We start from the raw sequence: 26,016 nt of genomic DNA on the forward strand, positions 1-26,016 counted from the left end.
AAAGGCTCTCATAATTGTCATTTATCAATATTCATAAAGAACCTGCCTTAACCCCCCTTGTGCATACTCGGGGAAAAAAAAAGAAAAAAAAACACAACACAAAATGAAACCCAACCAAAATAAAAATAAAATGAAATAATAATCTTGCTGCTCATTACCGCAGGGGATTTCCTCTCAATGTCACCACTGCCCTGTGCAGTAATTGGCATTATCTGTTATCTCTGAAGCCATAATAAGGTTTGCCACGGGGCATTTTCTGTAATCATATTTTTATTTGTCAGCTTGTGAGATACAGGCACCGAATATGAGCTTGACCAAAGCACAAACCCAACGCACAAAATCCGGCCGCGGCCAATCCCGGCGTTTGGCGGTGATGTCACCCGCAGCCAATGCGGCACCCGCCAGCTCCCCCTGCCCCGCGCCCACCTCCTCCCGCGCTGCAGCATTCCCTTGCTGCACCTAACAGCCTCTTCCTGAGGAAAGCAAGAATTTGAGACCTACCCCAGTACGTGCTCCTCGACTGCTTTTTGCAGAAAATATAGGCGGTGCTCAATTAGCTGAGAGCTCTGGATGCAGGCTATGCAAAAGGGCTATTATTTTGGGGCATCCAGCTGAGACAACTTACAGGTCCTGACATAAGACAGTAGGCGCCCAGCATTTGGTAGCCTAGGAAAAAATTATTAGCTACATCCAGAGAAAACCTCCCGAGCTAGAAAGGTCTGACACCAATGCCCAAGGGTCCCCAGGTTCCTCTGCCATTTCTTGTGCCACCTCTGAGCATGCCTGCACTGCGTGCTGCAGCACGGCACAGAGCCCTTGGAGCTCGCCGAGCTGGGAGCAGAAGCAGTGATGCTGCATCACTGAGCTCACTGATCCGCTTGCTAGCTCGGGCAAAGCACCAAGGTAACACACACACACTGTTTGCAGGATGCCACGTAATACCTTGGCACAGCACTGTTTTGTTTTCAAATGGGTGCTATGCCACCCATGGAAGCCCTTAGAGAACCCTCCAGCGGGTTACCTGAGAGCTTCCCCCCATGGCCAAATGCACCACAAAACTCCATAAGTAACTGCACCTCAGAGTGAGCTACCTCAAATCTTTGTCCCCAGTTTCCACTAAACAGAGTAACAGAAAGCTCCTGCATTTTTTCAAAGCAACATCCAAACACACTGAAGCTCCAAGTCTATTTTGCTTCTTTGTCTGAGCTGCTTGTTTGGAGACGCCTTCTCAGACACAGGTGATCTCTCTACACAGAAGCAGAAGTCTGTTATTGACGGGAGCACTGGGGAATCCTTTCTGATTCTTTGATCCAGGAATTCTGATGCATCAATACATTTTGAGCAGGGAAAGCTGAATGTGGTTACTTACTGCAGTAAAAGTAAGCCATGGATATTTCTGTGTTTTGGTAGGTAATGGAAGACAATCAGATGATGATATGGGTCTGGGGACACCAAGCTATCAATCTATCCTGCCAGTGGGTTACAGGCACCCACGTTTAGTCATTAACCAAAGCAGAAGCCTTCATTTTTCAATGTGGTCATAACTGGATAACCTGGCTGATGAGATGATTTGTCATTTCACTGCCCCACGACAGGACAAGGTCAGGCTTCATTGCTTAGGAAAGCACATTAACTTTTTTACTCACACACACATGCACACAAATACATTTATGCATGCTCTGATTTTCAAAAAGGGTTTAATGATAACTGTTCAGAATATCACCCAGAGCCTAGCATAACACAGACCACACAAGACTCAGAGTGACCGGGAGGGAAGGAGAGCTTATGATTTACTGCTAGCTTATTCAGCACTAGATGCTCGTCGAGTGGGAGTTGGCAAGGAGACGGGATTTACTTCTAAACAAGACTACTGCCCACAATCCAATGTATTTAATAGAGGAAAATGGACTCCTCAAGAGAGACGTGCACTCTGCCTTGGAAATTCCACATCCCCTTAAACCTCCAGAAGTGCTTGTCTGTCGTGGTGACAGCCTCACCGTGATCCTCGCTCAGTTTATTAAAGTCAGACATGTCAAGAGGTACCCAACACAAGCTCAAAGGACTGGCGTGTATGTGTATATACATATGCTTTCTGAGAAACTTCTATCCCAACTGTGAATCACATTTCTCTGGCATATTCATTCGCAAGAGCAAAATTACTTTTCTTCAGTTGTAGTTAAACATATTTTGAGTGTTCTTGGATTGGGTATCTAAGTGTTAAGCCAAGTAGGTGTTTCTGTTCCCTATGTATACAAACCACTGCCCGGTCAGAATACATAAAAGGTTACACTTGTACAGCCTACGAAGGATTGCATTGATTATGAGAAGGTCATGATCCCTCAAACCAGTTGATTAGCAGGGAGGAAAAATTGTGGAATTCATAGAACAAAACTCCTCCAAGGTATCTGCCAACAGAGAAAACTTAGATCCTCTAGTCAGGGCAAACAACCTGCTCTCAGTTTCTCTGGAAATTTCTCTGGCTATTATAAACCTGCCTGTGCCAGGTAGGCATTGTCCTCAGGACGTTCCCACCCAGACCTACCGTCTTTGGACCGCTGCTTCCACTAGCGGTATACTCTTCTTAATATGTCCTCTAGAAAGGCTCTTATTTCCCTTTCCATTTATTAGTAATATGCTCTCTTTCAAATTAATATTGCATGTTGACTTGAGTCGTAGACATAAAGGGAGCAGGCTAAAAGACCGAGCGAAATATTTAGGCATCCATTTTTGCTGCAGCCATTTGTGCTGCAGACATCTGGGTTGGGAGTTCTCCACACAAAACTGGGGGTACAGAAATCACTGTATGGTTACCGAGAGGTAGCCACATGGTGATTATGCAAATCCTTCTGCTGCAATATCTAACAGCAGCCCTTGGCCTCCTGGAGAGAGGAGATCTGTGGCTGGCTGTGGCTATGGAGAAGCAGCCACGCAGACATAATGTAAATGGTATCCCCCAGCCAATCTAACTGCGAGGAGCTACATTTCTCAGAAATAAGCAGGTCAGCAGCTGCACAGAAACTCCGTGCTCAGACTGATCATAACAACTTAATTTCAGTATAATTTAAATTACCTAAACTTGCTGAAGATGAAATGGAAACTAGTCCAATGTAAACCATCACCTGAATGCACAGGTTAAACCATACACGATGGATAAATCAACTGATGGAGATGGTTAACACCAATTGCAGTCAGATCAAGGAAATTCTTCCCTACTGGAAAGGAAATTAAAGGCAAAAATGACTCAAATGCCCAGAAGGGACTCAGTCAAATTTGCCAAAAGCCAGCGGGCTTCCAAAAACTGAAGGATGCCATAAAATGACTTGTCAGTATTGGTAACTGTCCCAAGTTTCTTCAGGGACTCGTTTTGAAATACTGTTTGTAATTCTCAGTTATTAGCAAGTGTCACCATGAATGATGGAAATTAAACAGCTTTTCCCTGACGGTTTTGGTTTTCCTGGTTAAAGCATTCCCTGTGAATGAATTCTCTTCCAGTGAGAAATGAAGGACAACGTACTCCATGAAAGGTCTCTCTCTCACTAGTGCAGTCTCACCGACAGCCACGTATTTAAAATATGCCAGCACTTAATGCCTTTAGAGCTTTACAACATTAGTTACTTAATAGTAAATAAAAGTGTCAAGAAATAAGATGCCTTTAACACGTGCTTTTATGAACAGGTAACACCTGCTGGAAAGGGCTGTACTCACCATATTGAATGACTATGGCAGAAGTCTAAAGCAGAGATGATTTGTCGGAAGAACTTCCTGGCTTCTTTTGGTGTCAATCTTCCCTTTTTTACAAGATAGTCGAAGAGCTCCCCACCTGACACGTGTTCTAGCACCAAATACCTAGAAAAAGACAAAGCCAGGATTTTGTAAGCAAGCTATCATACAGCCTCTCACACACAGTTATATAAACACCTCTATTTACACATGGCCAAGGAGAACACTTCTGGAAAGAACAGTAGAAAATGATTAAAAAGTTAAAATCAGGGGAGATTAATATTTTTAACACAGGTGCCCCTGCAGATTAACAGGGGTTCTGCAAACTTTAGACAAGCAAATGATTTGAAACTAATCAGGCGTTCACTGATTTGTTGGATTTGGTGTTTCGTAGTCTAGTGAGAGATAATGTGGAAGCCAAAAATGACCCAAGAAAACAGGAGGGGAAGAAGAGAATAATCAGGTATAAGCTGATGTGCTTATACCTACTGTGGAGTGAGGCTGCATACTAGGAAGGCACAGGTCCCCTAACCAAGCTGACAGTTCCTTTATAAAACAGCCTTGGCAAAGCTGTGCTCACGTACTGCTCTGTCTTACACACCTGGGAACCAGACAGATGTCAACAAACTAGAGGGAGTTCGGAAAAAAGAGGTGAATAGTTTAAATTATGAGAAAAGATCAAAAGAACTACATGTGTGCAGCCTCAATAAAGGGCTTCAGCTCTTGCTGCTGAACAGCAGTTATTTGCTGGAGCAGCTGTTCCCCCCCAACTCACATGTGAAGAACTGAGTGAATAAATGTGGCACAACAGGGGCCTAGGAGCAAGAGAGGAAAACCCCAGTCCTCACACAGCACTCTTAACAATCAAAGAGAGAAAAGTGAAATCTTTGGGAAGGAAAGCACTTGCCATGGATGGACCATCTTCCTGTTGTAAGCAGGTGTAATGAAAGGCAGCCAAGCAGAAGAAAACTTATAAAAAATAAAATAAATTTAATAAAACATATTAAAACAAATCTCTAGAGATGTTGCGTAATAGTGGAAAGGAAATAGTTTCCCTAAGGGAGTGGCACAAACACCATCAACTGAAACATTTAAAAATAAATTAGATATAATCTGGACTAAACCATAGACTTCTATTGGCAAGAGGATTGTTTGAAACCTCCATGGACTTCTTCCATCTCCACTGCTGCTCTGAGCTCTCCTGTCTCCTTGCCTGATTGCCCAGCATATACTATTCTAATACAGAATGAAAAATTATGCAGTGAGATTATTTGGTTTTATTGCTCAGGGTCTGGAATGACAATGATAAACAACAAATGATTTTTTAAAACTGAATATTCACTTCTGTTCTTTGTCTCAAGCAGCTCAGCTGGCTTTTATGCCCTTCAGCTTTGTAAGAGGGGCAGAACCACACTCCCCCTTCACTGCCTAGCTCCTCTGAAGTCAGTTTCAGGGCAGCATGGCCAGGCAGGTGATTGGAAAGGTGACTTCTGTAAGGCAATAAAGCAACGGGGCCTTCAAACCTTTGGCAGTTTGTTTGAGAGCCATCACTGGAAAACTTGCAAACAAGAATTGGAGTTTTTTTTCCAAATTTGGAGTGTGCATCTCTGTTCTTATACCAACAAGGCTCAGTGTGGTCAGCACAACAGATCGGGCTGGTCAGTATGTGCAGTATGATCCCCATCTCTCGAGGCTTTGCTGTACAGCAAAGTAGTTTTATTTCTGGTATTAATCCAACTCTTCAAATTTCAGAGGACAATGACAAAATTAATCCAGGATACTGTTTTTCTGTACCTCAAGCAATGTAATCTCTGAGGAAATCTCTGGAATGGAAGAGGGGAATAGTTCATAAACTTGGGGGCTTAATTATTCCTGTTTTCAGAGTTTCCAAAACGATGGAATAGGAGAAGGAGTACAAGCTGGTCTGAGGAAGGTAAAATTGGCTTAACAATAATGGCATTAGCCTTCAAGTTGCAGAAGTGGGACGTGAGCTCCAGTTTCAGCAGCAGCTCCTGTGCACCAGCCACATTTCATATCCCAGCCAGAAAAAGAGACAGCATTTCGTGGAGCCCCAGAGCCATCTGACAGCACTTCCCTTTCTTACACAAATGCAGCAGAGAATGCAGCAAGGGACGGGCATTAACACTGTCTTGACAGCTAGGTGAGTAGGACGGAAGCACAAAAGTGTGGACAATGAAATGAATTTCTAAAATTTTAGGGAATCATAACTATATTTTCCGCATTTTCTAACAAGATAGAAACAACTCTAAAAATATGACAGTATTGACAATTTTTCATTAAAACGAGTAAAAAAAAAAAAAGAAAAATCTCGATTCAAAAATCACATTTTGAATATCTGGATTACCTTCTCTCCTGGAAGAGATAGGTACTGGCCAGACTGTCTGCTGAGTACACCCTGATAATACGGAGACCACCTTTCCTTAGCATTATGTTTTTTCAGCAAGACATTGAAACACTCAGAAGAAAGCTGACATGCAGTAGCCATGGGCACTGGGCTGTCCACAAATTCAAGTCCCAGTCCTCGCTTTCCAAATCCTAGCTAACAGACACTCTCCTACGAGTGTTTGCTATATAATTCATTCTCCCTCTCATACTAGAGACAGATTTGGCTATGTATCCCATATGGCAGACCCAAACCTGGCACAGAATCAATCCTAAAATTCTCCTTGACAGCTCCTTCTCTCACTGTGCCCAGCAGAAGCTGGATACAGCAGTGCATCTTGCCCCCAAAATTCAAACTGATAGCTGTTTTCTTTTCCTGGGAGGAATTTCATGAAGATGATTGCAGTTACAGGCATACAGAAAACCCTCTCCACTGGTTTCAAATGCATGGTTTTGGAAAATTACAGACCCAGCATTTCTGTCACCCACAGCAGGAACTGCAAAGCAATTTATTTTCATCAACTTCATCTTATTAAAAACACTCGACAAAAATGCACTGACATGTTGTACGAAAAATAAAACAAATTGAAAGACAGGGAGCATTTACAAGGTTATTCATTTCTGCTTGCCACCCAGAAGCACCAGATATAATAATGCAAGTGAACAGGGGAGAACGTCTGAAAAAGATTTGTGCCTATGACAAGTTAAGGGACATAGAGAAGCACAGCGACGATGTATCCTGATCTGACAAAGCCCCTAACGTGACAGGAGTTAGAAGGACGACAAACACATTCCCTAGTGGTCAAGTGCAAGAAATAAATGCTGCAGGGATTGTTCCACTAGTACGACGTGGTTATGTTGCATCCAGCATTTCTGAGCTCAGATTTGCAGCTGGTCACCCGCCAACCCTATTCCCTCCAGTACAACTGTGTTGTGTTTTTTTTAGGATAGCCCCCAACTAGGAGATTTTTGATTAAACAAGGACACCATTCAGCACCTGCCTCCATCTCGGTGCCAGCCAAGGTTTTGCTGGCACGTGACGGGGCACAGCAGCAGTCAGTACACACTATTTCCAAACAGGCCAGCGAGGGGGGTTTCAACATTCCCAAGTGTTGCACCAGTTCTAACCACCACCATGCAGCTTACCCAATCCCCACTAATTACTATGTATACATATTTCTGTCTCTCTCTCTATTTTTATGTGAATAACTCCATAAAGGAAAAACATACACATTCTGAAAGGCTTTCAAGCCAAACAGAAAGAGCAAATGAAAGAAAGAGCATTATGCCAGAGGCTGGAAAATAAGGCGTACAGACACAAAATCTTTCCTGAATCTGTGGCACAGAAGAGAATCCAGATCTCCTGAGTCCACACCAGTGACTAAAATCCTTTACTTGTGTAAAGTGCTATGGGATTGGAAGCATGCCAGTGCCAGCTCTTGGAGGACCTAGGAGAAGGTAAATAGCATAGAGCCTGCAGGGGAGAAAACACTAAGAAGTATTTTCCTGTGTCTCTCCTTCCCTTTTTATCTTTCCCAGATACGACATGCTCTCATCTCACTCTACTACTGTTTTTCCCATTTTTTCAGAGCAAGGGAACGAATTCTAAAAACCCAGAAGAGTTGCCAGCACTACTCTCCTATTACATTAGAAGATGAAAAGTGACTTACAGGTGAAGGAAGCGTTTTTTAAATCCTGCCTACGTAAGACTGATGGCATCAGTCTTCCCACTGTAAAAATGGAACAAGCCCTGCTCTGTAATTGCCATCGCAAGGAAGGCTCAAGGAAAGGCAAGGCTGGCAGCAGGCACCCCACCTGCAGGGATAATACAGAGAGAGGCTACATTAGGACAAAAGACTCCATAAGAGCACTTAGCTCTCACCTCTTGGATGCTCCAGGCACACACCAGCTCTTCTAATCCTTGCATTTCACATGAGACAACCGTTGTGAGCATTACCTCCTGTTCTTTACAGTCACTCAGTATCTGAGCTGGGCTTAGTCCCTGTTGTCTCTTGCCCCTTCTACCTGATGCTGTCCCCACCAGCTTCCTCTCTGCTTGCTAGGACTGGAAAAGCGAGAAACCAACAGGCTTCTGCAGCTTGATATGAAGCCTATTGCACATGGTGTTAAAAATAAATTCTCAGTCAATGATTTTCCTCACTAGATATATTCTTTAAGAGGTTGCAAAAGTTTTTTCAGGCCACAGCTTGCTTTCATAAGGACACCAAGGCACAAGGCTTGCATGGTATTTCTTCATGCCCCTGCTACAAGCCAAGACATGAAACAAAACATCTCTAGTGAAGTTTCTGAGCTTCAAGGAGACAACACTTCAGTTTTTCAAGACAAAGAAGCTAAATGCTTAATGCAAAAATGGTTTCATCTGCTGGAGGGGAGCTGAGAGATTGCATGCAGCTGTGTTTTATCTATTCCCTTTGCCATCTTTCCATCTGCATCACAGCATCACCACTTCCCCAGTAAAAGCTAGTAAGTTCCTAACCTCAGATGACCCACGACATACCAAATCAGAAGCATGCACACAGTTTAGGAAAGTAATAACCCTAGACTATTTTCTTTCTTTTCTCCTTCTTTCTGTTTCACTTTATTTACTCTTTCAGAGACCCAAACAGTAAACAAACAATAACAGAAACCAAACAGTACTGCAAAGGAGGGACAATTTCTGCATGTAAAAAAGATGGAGGAGCCAAGATGAATATAGAGAAATGGCCTTAAGCCACCTTTGCATCTCTCAGATTCTGGCTGTATCAGGAACCAGCAGAGACCTCACAGCTCTCTATCTTACAGCAGCCTCTCCATGGCTGACTATGGCTTGTTCTCCAACTTAGACTAGAAATTTAACAAAAAAAAACAAAACAAAAAAACCACCACTATACCTGTCCTCCTTATTACCCCAAATGGCCTGTATGCTGAGGATCACAAGCTACGATGGCCTATAGGCCACCAGTGACACATCATTCCTGTACCTGAAACACTTCCCTAAAAATTATTTTAGTCTTTTCCAAATCCTGTGTGTCAGTAGGACTCCTATAAGCACAGTGAATGATCCATTTTCCCCTGCGAACTATCAGTAAATATAGGATGATCAACAACATGTTTAAACATAATTCAACAAAACAAACATAATCCACCATATTTTTGGTGATATCCAACTATGCTACCTACCTGCCAGGTCTGTGAAGATTTGGGATTCCAATACCAGCAATTAAAAGACCAAAAGCTTTTGCCCCAACACTCAAAAAAAACCCCACAAAACAAAACAAAACAAACAAAAAAACCCAACAAACAACTTTGCAAAATTTTTTGTTTTCAGATAAAAAAATCAGTACAGTTTTCTTCCTTTCCTCCCAAATAAATGAAGACCTTCAAGGTCATTAAGTCCAACCATCCACCTGACCTACTAAGTCCACCACTAAACTACGTCCCTTAATGCCACATCCACACATCTCTTAAATACCTCCAGGGATAGATGGGGACTCCACCACTTCCCTGGGCAGCCTGTCCCAATGCTTGGCCACCCTCCCCATGAAGAAATTCTTCTTCATATCTGATCTAAACCTCCCCTTGTGCAACTTGAGGCTGTTAAATGTTAAAAATTCTTGTCTAATTTTAGCTAGATAACTTCTATATTGATTGATTTATCATCTTCTCTTTCATTTTGATATATTCTTGCCCTACTACTAGCAATTCAAAATACGTATAGGATCATCACTGCAATATCATTTTCTTAGCTTTCCACTTTGACCACTCCTTCCATATCTCCACTATCACCTCCTTTTGTTAAATTTCCATGCATTTGTTAAATTTCCAGGCAAATAATTCTGCGCTTTCACAACATCCCCTACTCTTGGAAGGACACCATTCTTCTTAACCACAGAGCTACGTCATTGTTTTTCTTCAGCTCATTCCTGAAGACTGTTCTTTGCCGTAATGCTTGACAACAGCTTGACTTGCCCATCATGAGGTTTCCAGCAGTTGCTTTGTGATCTGAATTCCGAGCTGACTGGTACACAGATTCTCTTTTTACCCCCTTCTTGTCCAGTGCCAGCACAGCAAGGTCTTTTCCATGATCAGATTGCCTTTGTGCTGCAACACTACAAAGACATCACTTAAAACAGCTGTGAAGACATGATGGTTTCTCCTTCCCACCTGGTGGATTATGTTACACCTTATTAAAGGATGTCTCTGCCCAGGCCTTGGGGAACTTTGAGAACTAACTCATAGTACTCCCACTGAGGCAGCAGTGCTACATGCTACCTCTAAAGCAGGGCTGCAACAAAATAAACAGGCTGGCTCTGAGCAATGCCTGGAAAAACGCTGTTAAAGAAAGACCGTCTGGCACAGAAAACACCAGGATCATGCATTACCAGATATCTATGGCAGAATAATAACAACAAAAACAAACACCCCACTTATAATTTGTAGAAGATGAAAAGCTGTCTGTAAACCATTAGCAGGAATGGTGTGAAATACTAAAATTTGTGCCAGATGGGATTGCCCACAGCAGCCCATCACTATACATCCTAGTGTGGGTATGCAGTTCCTGTTTTCTCAGCCTTATAGATGAAGAAAATTTATGAGACATTCACAGCTACACAAATTAGATCCTCTGGGGTGATACAAATGTATTTATTACTATAAAAGTATTAAATGGATAGAGATCTTTTGATGAAAGCTCATACACAAGGTATTTCAGGTAAGTGTTATAAATGCTAAAATAATACAAGTAACAAGAATAGTCTCTGGTGCTCTAGGAATGGTAGTCAATTCATGCAGCTTCTTGTTTTGGTCAGGCAACAGGTTCATCAGGGCATGTGATAAGCTGCCCGTTAGGGAAGCAGTTAATATTCCATTTTTTATTGAATGGTACAATATTTACCCATATGATGCACAACCTCAATTAAACCTAAACAAGTAGGTTGGTCTTCTACATGTGCCTGAATTTAGTCACCACTGGGTGATGTTCTAGGGCTTTTACTATGCCAGAAATTAGACTGGGTATTCATGTGGGGCTGGCTAGCTTTTAAGATGCACAACTTCAGGTGTGCACTACAACGAGATGTACAACCCAGATACAATTATACAGGATGAGATACAAACAAAAAGAAGGAAAATCAGCGGAGTTCCTGCTTATTTCCTCCATGCTCAGGAGTTTACTGCTTTGTGGTACAATGCCTATGGGTAAGGAACTTTGTGAAATGACCATATGTGCTGAGATGTTCAGCTACTCTTGTCATATCCTTTAATAGATGATGATTATATGAAAATCATGAGAATAACAATATGAAGACCAGGGAACATGGCATAGATTAAGACAATCTGGAGTTGACACAGATGTCCAAGCAATTACTGAGGCCAGGGACACAAGTCAAGTAGGAATCTCCTTTATAAAAACAGATATATCTTTAGCTCTTTCCTGTCCCTACACTTCTTGGAGCCCATACATGTAAAAAGCTCTTGCTCTATTCCACAAAGATCAGCCACAGAATCATACACAAACCAAAAGAGCCACACCACAAATGTCATTTGCTAGGCACCAGCACCAATCCTGTTGAAGTGTGAACCATCTCACAGGAAACCAAAATCCCCAGCAGATGACTCATCAAAAACTAACTACTTTCAGCTAAGAGCTAGAAAACTCAACACATTTCAAAGCTGTGGTGAATCAGTAAGAGATCTGTCTGGAATGACAGACTGTCAAAGAAAAGCCTCTAGAAAAAAAAAGTCCTGGCGGTTCCTCTCCCATGCTACCACTCCGTTTGTAAAACACCCTTTCATGCATATATATGAAACAACACCTGAATAGCAGAGGAAGGGTTAAAAGCTGTCCAGCCCTGACTGACAAGCTTTAATTCTTTGACGACTTTTTCCCTGCACTGTTTTCTATTGATTAAATAATCTCTATCAGATATTAAGCCCCTTGTTATTGGCGCAGCCTATAAATTATTCAGAAGTTATATAAATTCTTATGGCGGGCATGAATTTTTAAACCCTAATTTGGCACCAGGCCAGGAACTCCTTATTTTTTATTTTTTTCCTTGCCTGCAAGAAAATGTGCACGCATTAGATTTCTTTTTCCAAAAGACAAGTTTAACTGTGATCTGCTTGTTTGAGTGGAGATCGTATTGGGTTGCTAATTCTGTTTGGACATGTAGAGAGTGGGGGTTTTGGAGAGGAAAGAGAGGTAGCAGGAATTGATGCTGTTGCGCTCTGTACCTGTGACTTACTGGGGATGAAAAGTGTTTCGAGCACTGCCTTCACGGAGAGCAGTCACGCATGCCAAGGCACCACAGCATCTCCTGAATGGGCACACGAGACGGAAGAGACCGGAGGGATCCTCTGTGCAGGATGGGCTGAGTTGAGCCACCATGCGTCGGCTCACCACTGCAAGTCTGCCGGAGACCGTACACTTCTGGGGTTTATTCTTAAGTGCTGAGAGGCCTTTCCTTTAACGACAAAGGCCTGGATACACCCAAAGTTGCACACAAATTCTCTGAAGGAGAATTTCAGCCCTTAAATACGCTGAGGATGTGGAACTGCATCTCCCCTTCACCGTTGCTTGTGTGAGAGAATTGCCATGCTGAGGGCCTGCTTCCCAATGCCAGGCCAAGAGGCCCAACACCACGGATGTTCACCATCTCACGTGTCAGGCAGTGAGCAGAGGACACCATCAGGCTTTTGGGCAGAGCTTATTAAGGCCGTGTTGCACAGATTGTACCTTTAACCACCACCACCCCATGCCAGGCTGGCGTCCTGCAGGCCGTGACACCATCCCGGGCTCAGCACCCGCTCCCCTTGGCCTCCCGCCAGCTCCGCGGCCCCAGGCCCACCTGCGACGCCCGGCCCCACACGCACTGGCTCTGCTCCCAACTCTGACCGCCCCCGTGCCTCTAATTCCTGGAAGTACTAAAACACCTCAGCAGCAGAAGAAAAGGGGCCAAAGTGCCTGGTTGTGAACATTTCTCTCATTTCTAACCGTGGCCCAGATGGGACATCGTTTTGTCTTCCAGTCATGTTTTGTTTTCTTTCCCTGTGTCCACAGCATCTGACCCCCCATGACCAGACTACCAAGAAGCATGCCTATCAAGAAATTAATTTTCAGTGCTGAGCCCTTGGAGCCACTCCAACTTTCTGAACCCTCCTTCTGCCTTTTGACAGCTTTTCCCCACAGATGGATTGAATGCCAAAGTCCTGGGCTACCGATAACAAAAAAACAAGCAGAATCCTTTCTTCTCTTTCTTGCATTCTCTGTCACCTCACAATTAGTTTTTAACAAAAAAGGAACAGAATTATAGGAAAACCCTGCAGGAAAGGACTGGCAGCATGAATGCCTCTGCAGACAGCACTGGAGCTGTAAGTCTTTGACACCTACTGGCAGCTGGTCTTGTCTAAGCGAGAACCGTAAGCTGTGTGTGGGCAGGAGGACATTTTAATTTTGCTATCTGGCTCATTGGGAAGCACCTTCACCTCTGAAATCAGGAGGTGGCGTGTTGTGTACATTGCAACGAGGCTTGGGCACTTGCCCAGTGATAGCACGGTCCTGCTGAATGATGAGAAGGGGAACTGTTGTGCTCGGAAAAAGAGCTGATGCATGGTGCATTTCAGAGAATGGGAGACGATGCCAATATTCTGATGTCCACTCTTTCTCTCAGAACAGATTCTTCTTTAAAATGCTGATCAAGTTGAACAACAGGGAGATTAAAATAAATGTTCCGACAAAATTTGAAAAAAAATCAGAAGCGTAAAGATTAAAAAATGCCTGGATATAAATATATACATATATATCAAATAACTACATGCACCTGTGAGTAGAAATTTACTGGTATATATACAGCCATATTGATGGAAAGGGAATCGAGACATACTAGTAGAAACGTCCACAAGAAAAGGGCACAGAGTGGTCCAAGGATGTCTTTATTCTATCTCATTCGAACTCCCTGCCAAAACTCCACTAATTTAAACCGAACAGATGATGAAATGAGATTGAACGGATAATGCCAGCTCTGTCAGAACTTCTCCAGCAAAACTGTATCAATGTGACATATCTGCTTTAGAAAGGGAAGGTCCTTTCCCTCTGGACTCTATGATGGCAATTCTGTTGCATGCAAACAGTTCCTCCAACAATGGGACAATTGCTTTTATAAGACCACGAGGAAAGCTGAGTTTACTGCATAAATGTACATTATCAGATTGTATCCTAGAAAAAACATTCAGTCATGCAGCTTTTTCTCCCCTTATTTAATCGTCAACGCCTGTTCATGAGAACCTCGAGCTCATTCACAGTGGTAGAGCTGTTAATAATGTATAAACTCCTCCCTTCTCTGCTACACAAAATTCCATGTTGGGCCAATTCAGGGAAGACCTTTTCTATATGTAGCACAGAGGAAAGAGGACCATCACCCCAGTTAATGTGGTTTATTTGCCACACAAAAATCATAAGACTAAAGGACTGTTTCCCCTCCACTGTGCATTAAAGAACGTGTCTAAAACTCAGCTTTGCTGTTACCTTGCTCATTCCCTTAGTTTATTTACATTTCCCTACAATTCCTGACCATCTGAACCTGGTTAGTCATAATTACCGGTGCACACTCAAATTTTGGTAGCTCATTGATCACTCCCCATTATGAATCAGCAATATAAGTTGTTAGAGTGCTCTGGACTTACCCCACACCAGCCTGCTTTACCTCACTCTCTATCTTTAAAATGGGAGGATGACCTCCCTGCCCATCCTTCCAGGCTGTTTTGTCCCTTAGCATTATCTGTTGGGAGACAGGGAGGCACAGATTACCCATAGCTATTTCTAAATTACCTGTTACTGTGGGGTCCCAATCTTGCTTAAAGGCTGTCAGTGTGATCATGCAACAAATACAAGATAGAACAACTGTCTGCAATAATACTATTTTAGCCAACGTAATGTGTATCTGGTGTGGAGTATCAGCACACATACAGAGAGCTGCTGTGGAGCTGCGTTTTTCCCCTCTGTATCTAGAATTGCAGTCCACAGTCTTATGGTTAAGTATGACAACTCAAAATACAGCATATAGAGCTCAGAGTCTTAGGGCTCATAACCATCTCCATCCCTCTGACCACCTTGATAAAACCACTAACACCACCACCACCAACAAAACAAATGGAAAATGACTGCTAGGCTAACACAGATATGTTAACAAATTTTTGTTATTATTTTTTGAAACTCATTTTCAGTGTTAAATAAACTGTGGAAAAAGGACTTGATTCATGGTTGCATTAGGAATCTACTCAACCAAAGCCCCTTGTCACAAATTAAATCATAAACCAAAAGTCAAACATGATTTGTGAAATTAACATTAATCGAGGAAATACTCCCTGGTGCTGCATCGTGATTAGTCTCTGGCATCTGAAATATCACCCATAATTCACAAGCTCCTCTGAAACCATGCCACTATCGTTACTGCTGAGATGGCAGGCATGATGGAAAGGTGCTGCCACAACCAGAGAGCAATCCTTCTTTTGGTGCTGGTGAGAACTAGAAGTCACAGTGTCTTATTATTTGGGAAAGTATGTGCATATGCACTTCTCATCCCACACACACTTCACCCCTCCACAGGCACTCTCTTCTAACTCTTAGTTTTATCCAAGACTATGGTTATTTCTAATTTTGAACAGGAAGGCTTGGCAACAGCTCTGCATTATGCCCTTTCTTTAAAATAGTGACTAATAAAAAATGAAATGTATTGGGAGTCACTGGCACTTTCAGGGAGTTAGTGTCTTTCAGCAGAGGGATTCAGTGCCTTAGTGCGGAGAGGCAGACAGCAGCTCTGACACAGCTCTGACGGGAGCAATGGCACAAAGATGACTTTGTGTCACTGGCAAAGCCCGATTTTGAGCCCAACATATTTTAGAAGCCAGGAATTCCAGATACAGCTTAAAGATATGGGATGCTTCCATTTACAAGGTGATCTTCAGCAGGAAGACAACTTGTCTGCCAAGAAATGCAGTCATTTTTGGAAGTCTTGGTGTAAGACCATCCCCACTGCTCTGAGCACTAGATATTCTTTGTTTGGAGCAAAATATGCCCCAAGCCTTTCAGGGGAAAGAAGGATTGTTCAGCTCAGCTTCTGACTTCACTGGTGTTCAGAGCAACAAAAAAGCTTCAGTACCTCTATAACCCCTCTCTTCACCCCAAGTGATGATCACGGCCTTTGTCCTTCAGGTATTCCTACGTTGTCTGCACCACATGGGTATACCACACCTACCTGGAACACATCAGCTGCACGCTGGGTTAGGGCATGTGTGTGTGTGTGTGTACACCTAAAATACACAACATCCAAATAAACAAGAATCACAAAGAATACTCCTTCTCTCTTAACTGAAGAAAAGCCTGGGGCCTGATCCAACTCACACTGAAAGCAGAACACAGAGGCGTGTACTCTTACAAATGGCACCAACCCCTTCTTCTCTGGATTAAAGGACAACATCCTGGCTGTTAAGCCTCATTTCCCTTTCCTATCCCTCTCCTGCACACACAGCAGTCTGCATCACATCTGGGCCTCCGTCCTCAGCTGGGGCAAACCAGGTTTAATGGAGCCATGACCATTTGTGCCACTGAGGACAGAGCGCTCAGCATCCAGCTCAGAAAGCATCTGAGCCAGCCTCCAGCCCGTGCCTGCACGAGTGCACTCTGGCAACCCCACTTCACCACAAATGGCAGGCGCTGCCCCAGAGGAGGACAGGAAATCCAAAAGAAATTACTGCCTGCTCTACTAAGCTAACCCTTTGGCACAGAGGCCTCACTTCCTAGAACAGGAATTCATTGCTCCAGTAACAAGGCTGGCTGAAAAGTCCACGAGGGATTGTTACCTCCATTCAACACACTTTCTTTGGGTAAACAGTTATTCCCTTCTTGTGTTGTGACATTAAGGAGAGGTCACTGATGGATGGTGGTTCTTAAAAATAGTTTAATTTTTTTTAAACACTCTCTTCTACTTGCAATAACCTGTTAAAAAGCTGAAAATAACATTGAGTTCCCTACTGGTTTGCCCTTTTCCATTTGGAGAGCATTGATTTTTTTTCCTGTTGTGCCAAGATTAATGTGGCCTGTTTGTTTGACAACAGATTCAACATATCTAGTGCACTGTCAAGCTAAAATGACTCTGTCTGTGGGCAACATCCCTGCTTGGAACTGGCAATGATCTGGGAAAGAAAGGCTTTGCTAGTTAACTCTTACTGCTGAACCATGAGGAGATTTCAGTGGCCCTCAAAACCGAAATTTATTATTGATGGCAAATTTAAAACACTGCCAGCGAGAGTCAAGGGATTCAATGAAGACTATTAGACAAGGGAGGTTATCCAAAACATTCACTTAACAATCTGTTACGGTTTTGATTCCAAATGGTTCCAGATCTTACAGGTACAAACCTTCCTCTCCTCTTGCTCCTTGATAGAAAAAAATGGTTTGTTCTCTCTCCTCCATTTTAAGTAGAAAAAGAAACATCATATAAGCAAAGTACAAAGAAGAAAAGGAGAAAAGCCAAGAAGATATGGACTGTTCCTTCCTCATTCAAATATCAGATATGACATGGAGACCAGATGAGGGTGAAAACCCCTTCCCCCCCATTCTTTTGGAAGTGACACCGAGTCCAAAACCATCCTCTCCCTCCCATCCTTCATCCTTCCCTTCCCCTTTCTCTGGCAAAAGCCAGTAATACCTACAAATATTTTTTATTTTCGTAAACATCATGCAGCTTTAAAACGTGGGGATGTTCTATCAACTTCAGGATGGCTATTTCCCGCTCCACCTGGAAGAAACAAAAAGAAATACAGAAGATTAGAAGTTAGGTATTAGAACGTATTACGTATCGCCATACATTTTTTTCCCATTTATCCATTTCCCACTCCTCTACATATGCTGGGGATTCTTCGACTTATAACCATGTATAATGTTTAGCAATCAGATACTTTAAGAAAAAATAATTTATTCACCCTCAGCACTCCTTGCCCTGCAGAACAGAAAAAAAGCAAAGTTTCAGAGTTCAAAGAAAAGTCCCAAATCTACCAAAGGGAGTCAACGGCAGGAGCTAGATGAGCATCCAAAGCTGCTCCTGCCTCACAACCCAAAGCGGTGACAAATTCCCAAAGTATGGAAGCTCCAGCACGGCATTTAGAGCTCTCCTGACCTCCCACAGGCACAGGAGTGGCCACATGGCACTATTTATTGCATACTCCACTAATACAAGAAAATTCCCATTCTGAAGAACTTGACGTGTATGTAGGGGAGACAAAGAGTGGAAGAGCAATGTGATTTAATAGCTGCAGAACTGAGGCACAGAAAGAGAAAGAAAGAAAAGAAGTGACACAAAAAGTACAAGGCACAACAAGAAATTAAACCCAATTACTGGAACCTCGGTGTTCAGAGCCTTAAGCATAAGACCGTGTTTTCTCTCCATTCCCAATCTGTCTAAGCACGGCTACTTCTAAGAGTGTGTCTTTAACACTGAGTTAATAAGTTGTGACTAAGTCCCTGCAATTAGCACAAGTCTTGTTCTTACCCAAAATTCCTATCATGACTGCAATGTGGTTTGAACTTGAATTTACTAAGGGTATTCATTAGAGATGAAGTCAGTGCAATTCCTCAGCTGCTAGCAAAATTGCTCTGTGCTGCTCAAAGCCACACTGTAACCGCTCTGATTTGACCTAGGCTAACTTGAAGGGAGTGAACGTAGCACTGTGGAGACTGTAGATAACCAAAATAAACTCTGCAACAAGACACAGTCTAAGCAATGCACAGTCAGGCATGACAAATTTCCAGGAATCCAGAAATACAAGAAAATGACCTAAAGATGAAGACACGAACAACTAGGTAGGTTTTTTTTTTTTTTCCAGTCCTTTAAATAACTGATTGTCCTGAAGCTGCTATCCTAACAATCTATCCTAACAATCAAAACATGAACAAACTACAAAACCACCCATGAACACCTCCTCAGCAGGGATCAGACAAGTAATTAGGAACTTGTGCCTTAATTCTTGATGTCCTTTAATTTCCTGAGATGTCATCCTCCATTAAACCCAAACACAGCCAACTTCCCTTGAGTGCAAGTCAGATACTCGACAGGAAATCAGAAGGTGCTAGTTTTCCAGCACTGTGAAGACGACGAGGGTTTACTGGCACACTGGTTGTCACCACAGATCTCTCTTCCTTGATACCACCACACAAAAACAACAAAAGCAACTCCAGCACCACATCACACTTGAACTTCCTTGCGTATCAGGATGGAGGAAAGGGTTTTTGCACATGTATCAGTCTTATTCTTTCAAAGATATGCTGCAGACTCAAAAGCCATCTGACAAATCCACTTCCACATCTAGGATCTCTGGAAGAAGCTACTTCAAGAACTGGTGAAAAGTATATCAGGAGGCTCTAATGGATTCATGTATGTGCCTCAGCATATAAACATGTATGTACACAGGTCAGCGCTTCCACAACTGCCGTGAATTCAATGATACACAGTACCTGATGGCGACAGCTCTGTAGGCGTAACTGGCTCATGACCAGCACTTAGATCAAAGCCACTTATACAGTAGGAAACCAGAGCTGGGTAGATCTCAGCTGTACAGCTACTCCACCAAAAAAACAGGAGGAGAGCTCCTTTATGTCATTTTTGTCTCCTCCTCTAAAAGACCTGCTACTCTTTTCTTCTATGAGATACGCACTGATATTTGCAGAGAGCTGTGTAAGCTGAATTTGCTTCGAGAAAGAAGAAAAACCAAACAGAAGCAGCACCCACTCCCATAACAATCCTCCAGCGGTACCGAGATTCAGACATCAGCATCATGCACCGTAACCATTCAGAAACTGAAACTCCAACAGCAAAGTTCCCTTTGGATGAGGGAGACCAGCTGTTTCAAGGGGAACGGGACCACCACACTAGCTATGGCAGTGATCATCCAACCCCGTTCTCCCTCCTGGGCATCTCCTGCTTGCAGAAGATTAAATTCCCTGCAGATTTGCTCTCTGACTGCACAGGAGACTCACTTCTGAAAACCTCTTGGTGGGTGCTGTGGTGGCACACGTTCAGACCCAGTGAGTGATGGATGGCAGCATCCAGTCAGGGCCCAGCTTGGTGGCTGTCCTACAGCAAGAGATGAGGCAGTGATTTATGACTACTGCTCAGAGAAAGGAGTTCAGTTACAGCACTGCATGGCCTGTGTTCAATAAGAGAAAATCAGACAAGAAAGCAAATACACACTTCCAACCTGCATACTTATGCAAGAAACCAACTAAAAGGAAATAGCCCGAGTTGCTTTACTTTCATTGCTTTCAGTATATGAGTATGGAAGGTCCTGCACATATTTTTAATTTCCTGGAAACTAAATCCTGAGAGGAAATACAGTTTCAGAGGTCATAATTTCAACCTCAGGTATGCAAAAAGCATCTGGCTTGATGCGCCTGTGGCAGCGCTTCCCCACGACGTATTCAGTTCAGCCTTGTGCTGCACTCCCCAGCGCAGGCAGCAGCCTGCTTTCCACAGTCTGCTGCCTTCTCTAGCTGTAATCCAGGGATAAAACTAACCTACTATTCGTCCAAGTAGGACTTTTGCAAGTTCTTTGTGCAAGCCTTCAGGGCTTTATGAAGGGGAAGTGTTACTACTTTACTTCTCCTAGTTCAGGCTTTGGCCACTGTGTGGCAAGACAGCAGTGGCTGCACTTGAACAACAACAGATTCCCAGCTCTCCGAACAGCAATCTGATAAAGATCTTCCTCAAAGCCCTTCCAGCAGTGCCGTGCCTCTTCTCCCCTCCAAAGAACACAAAAATTCCCAAAAGGCAGCAACGGACCATGCTCATGACATGACTCCTGCAGGTGCTGTCACTGGGGGGCTCGCTTGGCTCTTATCCCCCCAGAGAAGCCAGAAATTGGTAGGGGTTGGACACCAACTGGGGGTCTCAGTAGTGGTTTTCTGCTCAGCAGGATGGAGCATCAAAGGAGAGGAATCTCCTTTATACAAAAAGGAGGCCTGAAGCAGCAAGCGGCTTTGCCTTCCTCCCCAGAGCTGTGCCAGCTGCTGGCAGGCCTTTGCTGCACAGCCCTGGCCTTGCAGGGTGCTGTCCAGCAGAGCTGGCAAGGCTGGGGGAGCAGAGAAACCCTGCAGGGGTGTTTGCCTGGATGCAGATGCAATTATCGGAAAGCTGGCCAAGCTTGGAATAGCATGTCTAGAGAGGCTCAGAGTCTGTGCTAAACAGGAAACATGGAGAAACATTTGCATAACAGTTAAAAGGGAAAGAAAAAAAGTGGAGCCCTCTGCGTCACACGAACACCAGGGCACGTGATGGGATCCCAGCGATAGCCTGGGTTGCCTCATGCCACGGCGAGTTATCGACCATGTAGCACTCCAGTGCCTTGGCGCTGGGGGAAAAGCTGTGAAAGGCAGTGCAGGGCAAACAGAGACACTCTGCTAACTTGTAACCTTGCAGGTGCCAATTAGGGGCTTTAAAAATCTATGCAGGAGGCTGATTTGACAGGATGCTCCAGTGATTCAGCTAATGACAAAGAGCAACATGAGGGCAACACAACCCTTAGAGGAATAATGCAAAGCTCCGGTTCCTCTCCTCTGCCTCTAATTCACCCTCCTTCTTCCCCCCAGAGGAACTCGCATCTCTCTGGTTTAAGCCCATCTCATCAGCACAGTTTCCTCTGACGACAAGTGCTCTGCTCCCTCGCCTTCCGCACCACAGACACACGGGGTGCTCATTCACCTACAAGGCACAGAGAGCAGGTGGAGGGAGCGTATGCCATCCTCATCGCGTGTCTCAGTGATGAAGGAAGGTTCCTCTTCTCTTGTATCCCCGTGCTCAGTAACGATTGGGTCACCCATCACCCATGCGGTGCTGTATTTGAAAAATGAGGTGGAAAGCTGTCTCACATTACCAGGCTGTATTTTACCCACCAAATCTGCCTAAGCACTAGGCACATCATTAAGAGCTGTATTTCTCAAAGACCAGCTATGCCCCAAAAGCTGGGGGACAGCTGATGACACTTCTCCTTGGATGCTTTGAAGTTCACCAGCAGCACGCCACAAAGCTCCCTCTTTCTCCAGTGACGCCGGTGACTCCTGTATTGTTCAAAAAGGTGGCCTGAGAAGGAGCTGCAGAGCTGGTGAGGAGAAAAAAGCCCTGCAGGCTGTACATTTGTGATGTTGTTTCCCCTAATCTCAGCAAAATGGTGCGTAGCAGGAGAGGAGGCAGACTTTCATCTAAAACTCAAGCTCTCTAATGTTGACCCTGCTATGGTTTGAAGTAATTAATGAAATAATGTTCAAGACCGTCCCTCAGTTACTAGGAACTCAGTCTGGACATGAACTTTCACCAAGTTCAAAATTATTCTGACTCGAGAAGAACTTCAAAGGATGCAAAGATTTGGATGCTTATCTAACTCCTCAGGCTAGAATTCTGGCTGGAAACCTTGTACCAAAATACTTAATTTCTCCTGTGTCTGGCCTGCTGCAGAGTAATTTGCATTTCCATGATGAGAGCACGGAAAGTACAAAGTAAATCACTGTGATAGTATTTCCACCCACTTCACTGAGCTGAATTGGCAAAAACAAAGGTATGAGACATCAAGAACGTAATCTCAAGTTCTCTGTAAGGTCTGCGTTTTTGCCATACCAGAAACATCTCATGAACAGACCCCAGGATTTCATTACTTCGGTATTTTTGCTTCCATGAAGCTTGTGTGGAACTGAAAGTTAAAAATGATGAAAAAAGACTGGCTTTGGTGAAGCCCATCTAAGTCACTTTCTCACATTTTTCCATGATAACAGAATAAAAAGGCTATTCTTGAAACGAGAGAACAGCATTAAAATAGAAATAGTTTTATACAAATAACGGTAGACCTAGGGTCACTGCTGTGGGGATACCATTCTTCCAAACAAACTTAAGCCACTACAATATCTAAGCAATTCCGTGTTGTATCTGTTGCATCCTTAATTTCAATGGGAGCATAAATAGCGTGTAAGTGGAAAAAAATAGCTTTTAAATGACGAAACATTAAAATATCTTCCTCTGCAGCTCTGAATTTTGTTGATTTTTCACCGAAAGTGGCCTTTCACTACATTTATCCAAAACTTCTTCAGCATGCCATTACGGAAGCAAATGGAGAACCACAGAAGTTGGCCATCCACGGAGAGTATTTCCTGCTGCTATTGTAGCCATTAGCTTCAAATTTCTGAATATACTGAGCCAGATTCACAATGCACTGAAGTCAACAAAAGACAATAATTGACTTAAGTGGGCTTTGAAACAGACCTTCTAATGATCATTAAGTGGTATCTGGAAGAAATCTTCTATTACACAATTTTGACTAATTAAATGCTTTAGCATGAATTCAGGTTTTCTGCTAAGTACTAGTAATTATAAGAAGATTCTGTAAAAAGGGGATAAATGCGGGGGGGAAACTAGATTTAGATATCCATAGAATCAGGCAGCTAGATAATGCTGCACAAAATACAACAGACAAAATTACTGGAAAGCTGAGCAATTCTTCATTTTATTGAAAGCTCTATTATGGGCTCATTCTACCACAATTTTTGTTTGTATGTGTGCTTTTCAAAGTTATTTCCCCATAAATGAAAATGAAAATAGGTATGTATGAGAAGCGAGCGAGTTGCATACTTGATGTTAAAATTTGCATGTGCAAACTTTTACACCACAAGGCTCTGGTAGGGAAATTCATTTTCCACAAACTGCCGTTATAATAGGATGTCAGTTTCTACTTGTTTTTATTGAAACAAGTACCTTTCCCTAGTGCCTTCAAAATCGCATTGCTAGATGCTGCAGTGAATTTTGAACTTGGGCCTGAAGTCTGAGGGCACAAGACCAGCTGAAGCGGTATGGCGAGAGTTTTCATGGTGCCCTTCCTGCTGGCTTCCCCATCCCTCCACAAGACAAGAGGACACCTGGCCTGGCCAGGCCCACTGATTGCAAGCTCCTGACGTGACGGGCTTTGGAGCCTACAGGTTATCTAACCATGGCAAATCCCTCCCAGGATCTTCATGGTTTAACTCAGCAGTTACAACCCACAGCGTTTCTCAGCACTCTGCCATAGGCTACCGAGTAAATACGGCGCTTAGCCTTATCCGCAGCGTATGCTGCTTTAAGAAGCATTGGGGCTTCATGCGAGGGACACTGATGGGACCTGACAAGGAGTGGATTTCTTCTTTCAGCACTTGAGATTATCTGCTGCCCGGTGGTACGCAGCTACCCAGTGACTGACGCGCGAGCCTCTGCCAGCAGTCAGCAGAGTGGGCCCCTTTACACCGGAGGGCAAATAGCCTCCCTGGGCCTCCTGTCACCTTCCGTGAGTGCCACATCCTGGCTGCTATCACCGGGCAGCGCGGGGGACAGGGCACAAACCAACAGCCTTTCTGCAGGGGAAAGGACCTGATATTTCACTTCCTTTTTTTTTTTTTTTTTTCCCCCCTCCCTTATCCTTGTTTTTAGCTTTAATGCACGCTGTGCTTGCTTTCACCCAAAGCAGAATGCTTACACAGCTGTTTTTTTTTTTTTTCTGAAAAAAAAAAATACAAAACAACCCAGGTGCAGCCTGGTCGTTATGAGAAACCGACTACCCCAAACAAGAAGGCTGAGCCAAGTCTTTGTGAACAGTGATAGCTGCTGCCCCAAAGCTCTCCTTGCCACCCCAAATCCCCAAACTTAGGAACTGAAGCCTGCCCCCCACAAGCCGTGCTGTAGGCAGGACTCACCTGAAGCTTTTTTCCTGAGGGACCTACATAGTTATGCCTGTGACACAGCTCTCATGAACGCTCAGTTGCTCACTTCAGGGATGTATACACTAAAGATCCCAAGAGCAGGAAGCCTAACAGCCCCTGTGCAGGGACCCACTGCAGTTCGTTGCCCATTTTCCTCCAGAAGAAGGCAGAGCTACTCAAATGCTTTGTGGGAGGCTGCGCCCAGCTATGGAAGCACGACCACTACCCACAGAGGAGAAACAAGCTGCGAAACTGAGGGGTATGGAGAGCTCAGCCTCAAAAAATGTGAGTGCAGAGCTCCAAACAGAGCTGAGAGGGAGGGATAGAGACATTACAGATTTAGTACGTGCAGCACCGAACACAAACTGGAATGGCTGAGCCAAAGAGAGGGTGGAGGATGCAGGAGATGCTGAATCCCATAAGGGAATATGGGCAAGCACAAAAGGCTTGGTATAGCACAGCAGAGTATAATGTCCTGCCAAAAATACAGCGCAGAGCTTCTGAAAGCATCAGTTGAGGCATGTGATAAGGCAGAGGGGTTCCCAAGAGCACGAAGAGCGTCCAGGAAAGGGACTGAGACAGTGAAGAGATGCCCACAGCACCACGGACTGGCTCCTTCAGGGAGTCCACCGTAAGTACGAAGAGAAATTTAGAAGGACAGTTTTGGAAAAGCTTCAAAGGATAAACTCTCCACTACTTCCTGTGTGCCTTGGCTAGCTTCTTTCTCCCTCTTTCACTTTTTCTCCATTAGTCATACTGGCCTTGTTTAGCTCTTCGGCATTGTATTACAAAAATGTCCTTTACACTTTCTCCCTAGTACTCTTCCTGAAGTAATCAATAGGATTGCTACTGTTTCCTTCTCTGAATCTTTCCTTAACGGCCATCTCTGGTTCCCTAAGAAACAAGGCAGGTAAGGAATGCTCCAGGAGAGGGCAGAATAGCTGGAGCTTTGCAGAGTCTGATGCAGAAAGCCAGACTTCAACCCTGCCCTGTGCTACTTGACAAAAAACCTGATGACATCAATCATTTCAAAGAGTGGAAAACATATAATAGGGGTTTTGTTATTCTACTACATCCCTCATTTTTGGGTGTCCTTGACTCTTAGGTGGATATTTGTATATTAGGGTCTGGTTTCA

General features: G+C 43.7%; 1 protein-coding gene across 6 annotated transcripts in view; it reads right to left on the reverse strand.

Annotated features, from left to right (window-relative positions):
- BRSK2 (BR serine/threonine kinase 2) overlaps positions 1 to 26,016 on the reverse strand; it is a 308,252-nt gene that overhangs the window by 92,138 nt on the left and 190,098 nt on the right. For 5 of the 6 annotated variants that reach the window (XM_080596108.1, XM_080596112.1, XM_080596110.1 and 2 more), the window contains exons 5-6: positions 17,830 to 17,915; positions 3,706 to 3,846 (exon numbers count right to left, since the gene is read on the reverse strand). In XM_080596108.1, the coding sequence (XP_080452234.1) occupies positions 3,706 to 3,846; positions 17,830 to 17,915 (227 nt within the window). Of the gene's footprint in view, positions 1 to 501; positions 2,946 to 3,705; positions 3,847 to 17,829; positions 17,916 to 26,016 lie in introns of those variants that run through there. The other variant, XM_080596109.1, reaches the window with a different exon arrangement.

The sequence above is a fragment of the Anser brachyrhynchus genome (genome assembly GCF_964034855.1).
Source record: "Anser brachyrhynchus genome assembly, chromosome: 5".
In the NCBI taxonomy this organism is placed as follows: Eukaryota; Metazoa; Chordata; class Aves; order Anseriformes; family Anatidae; genus Anser; species Anser brachyrhynchus.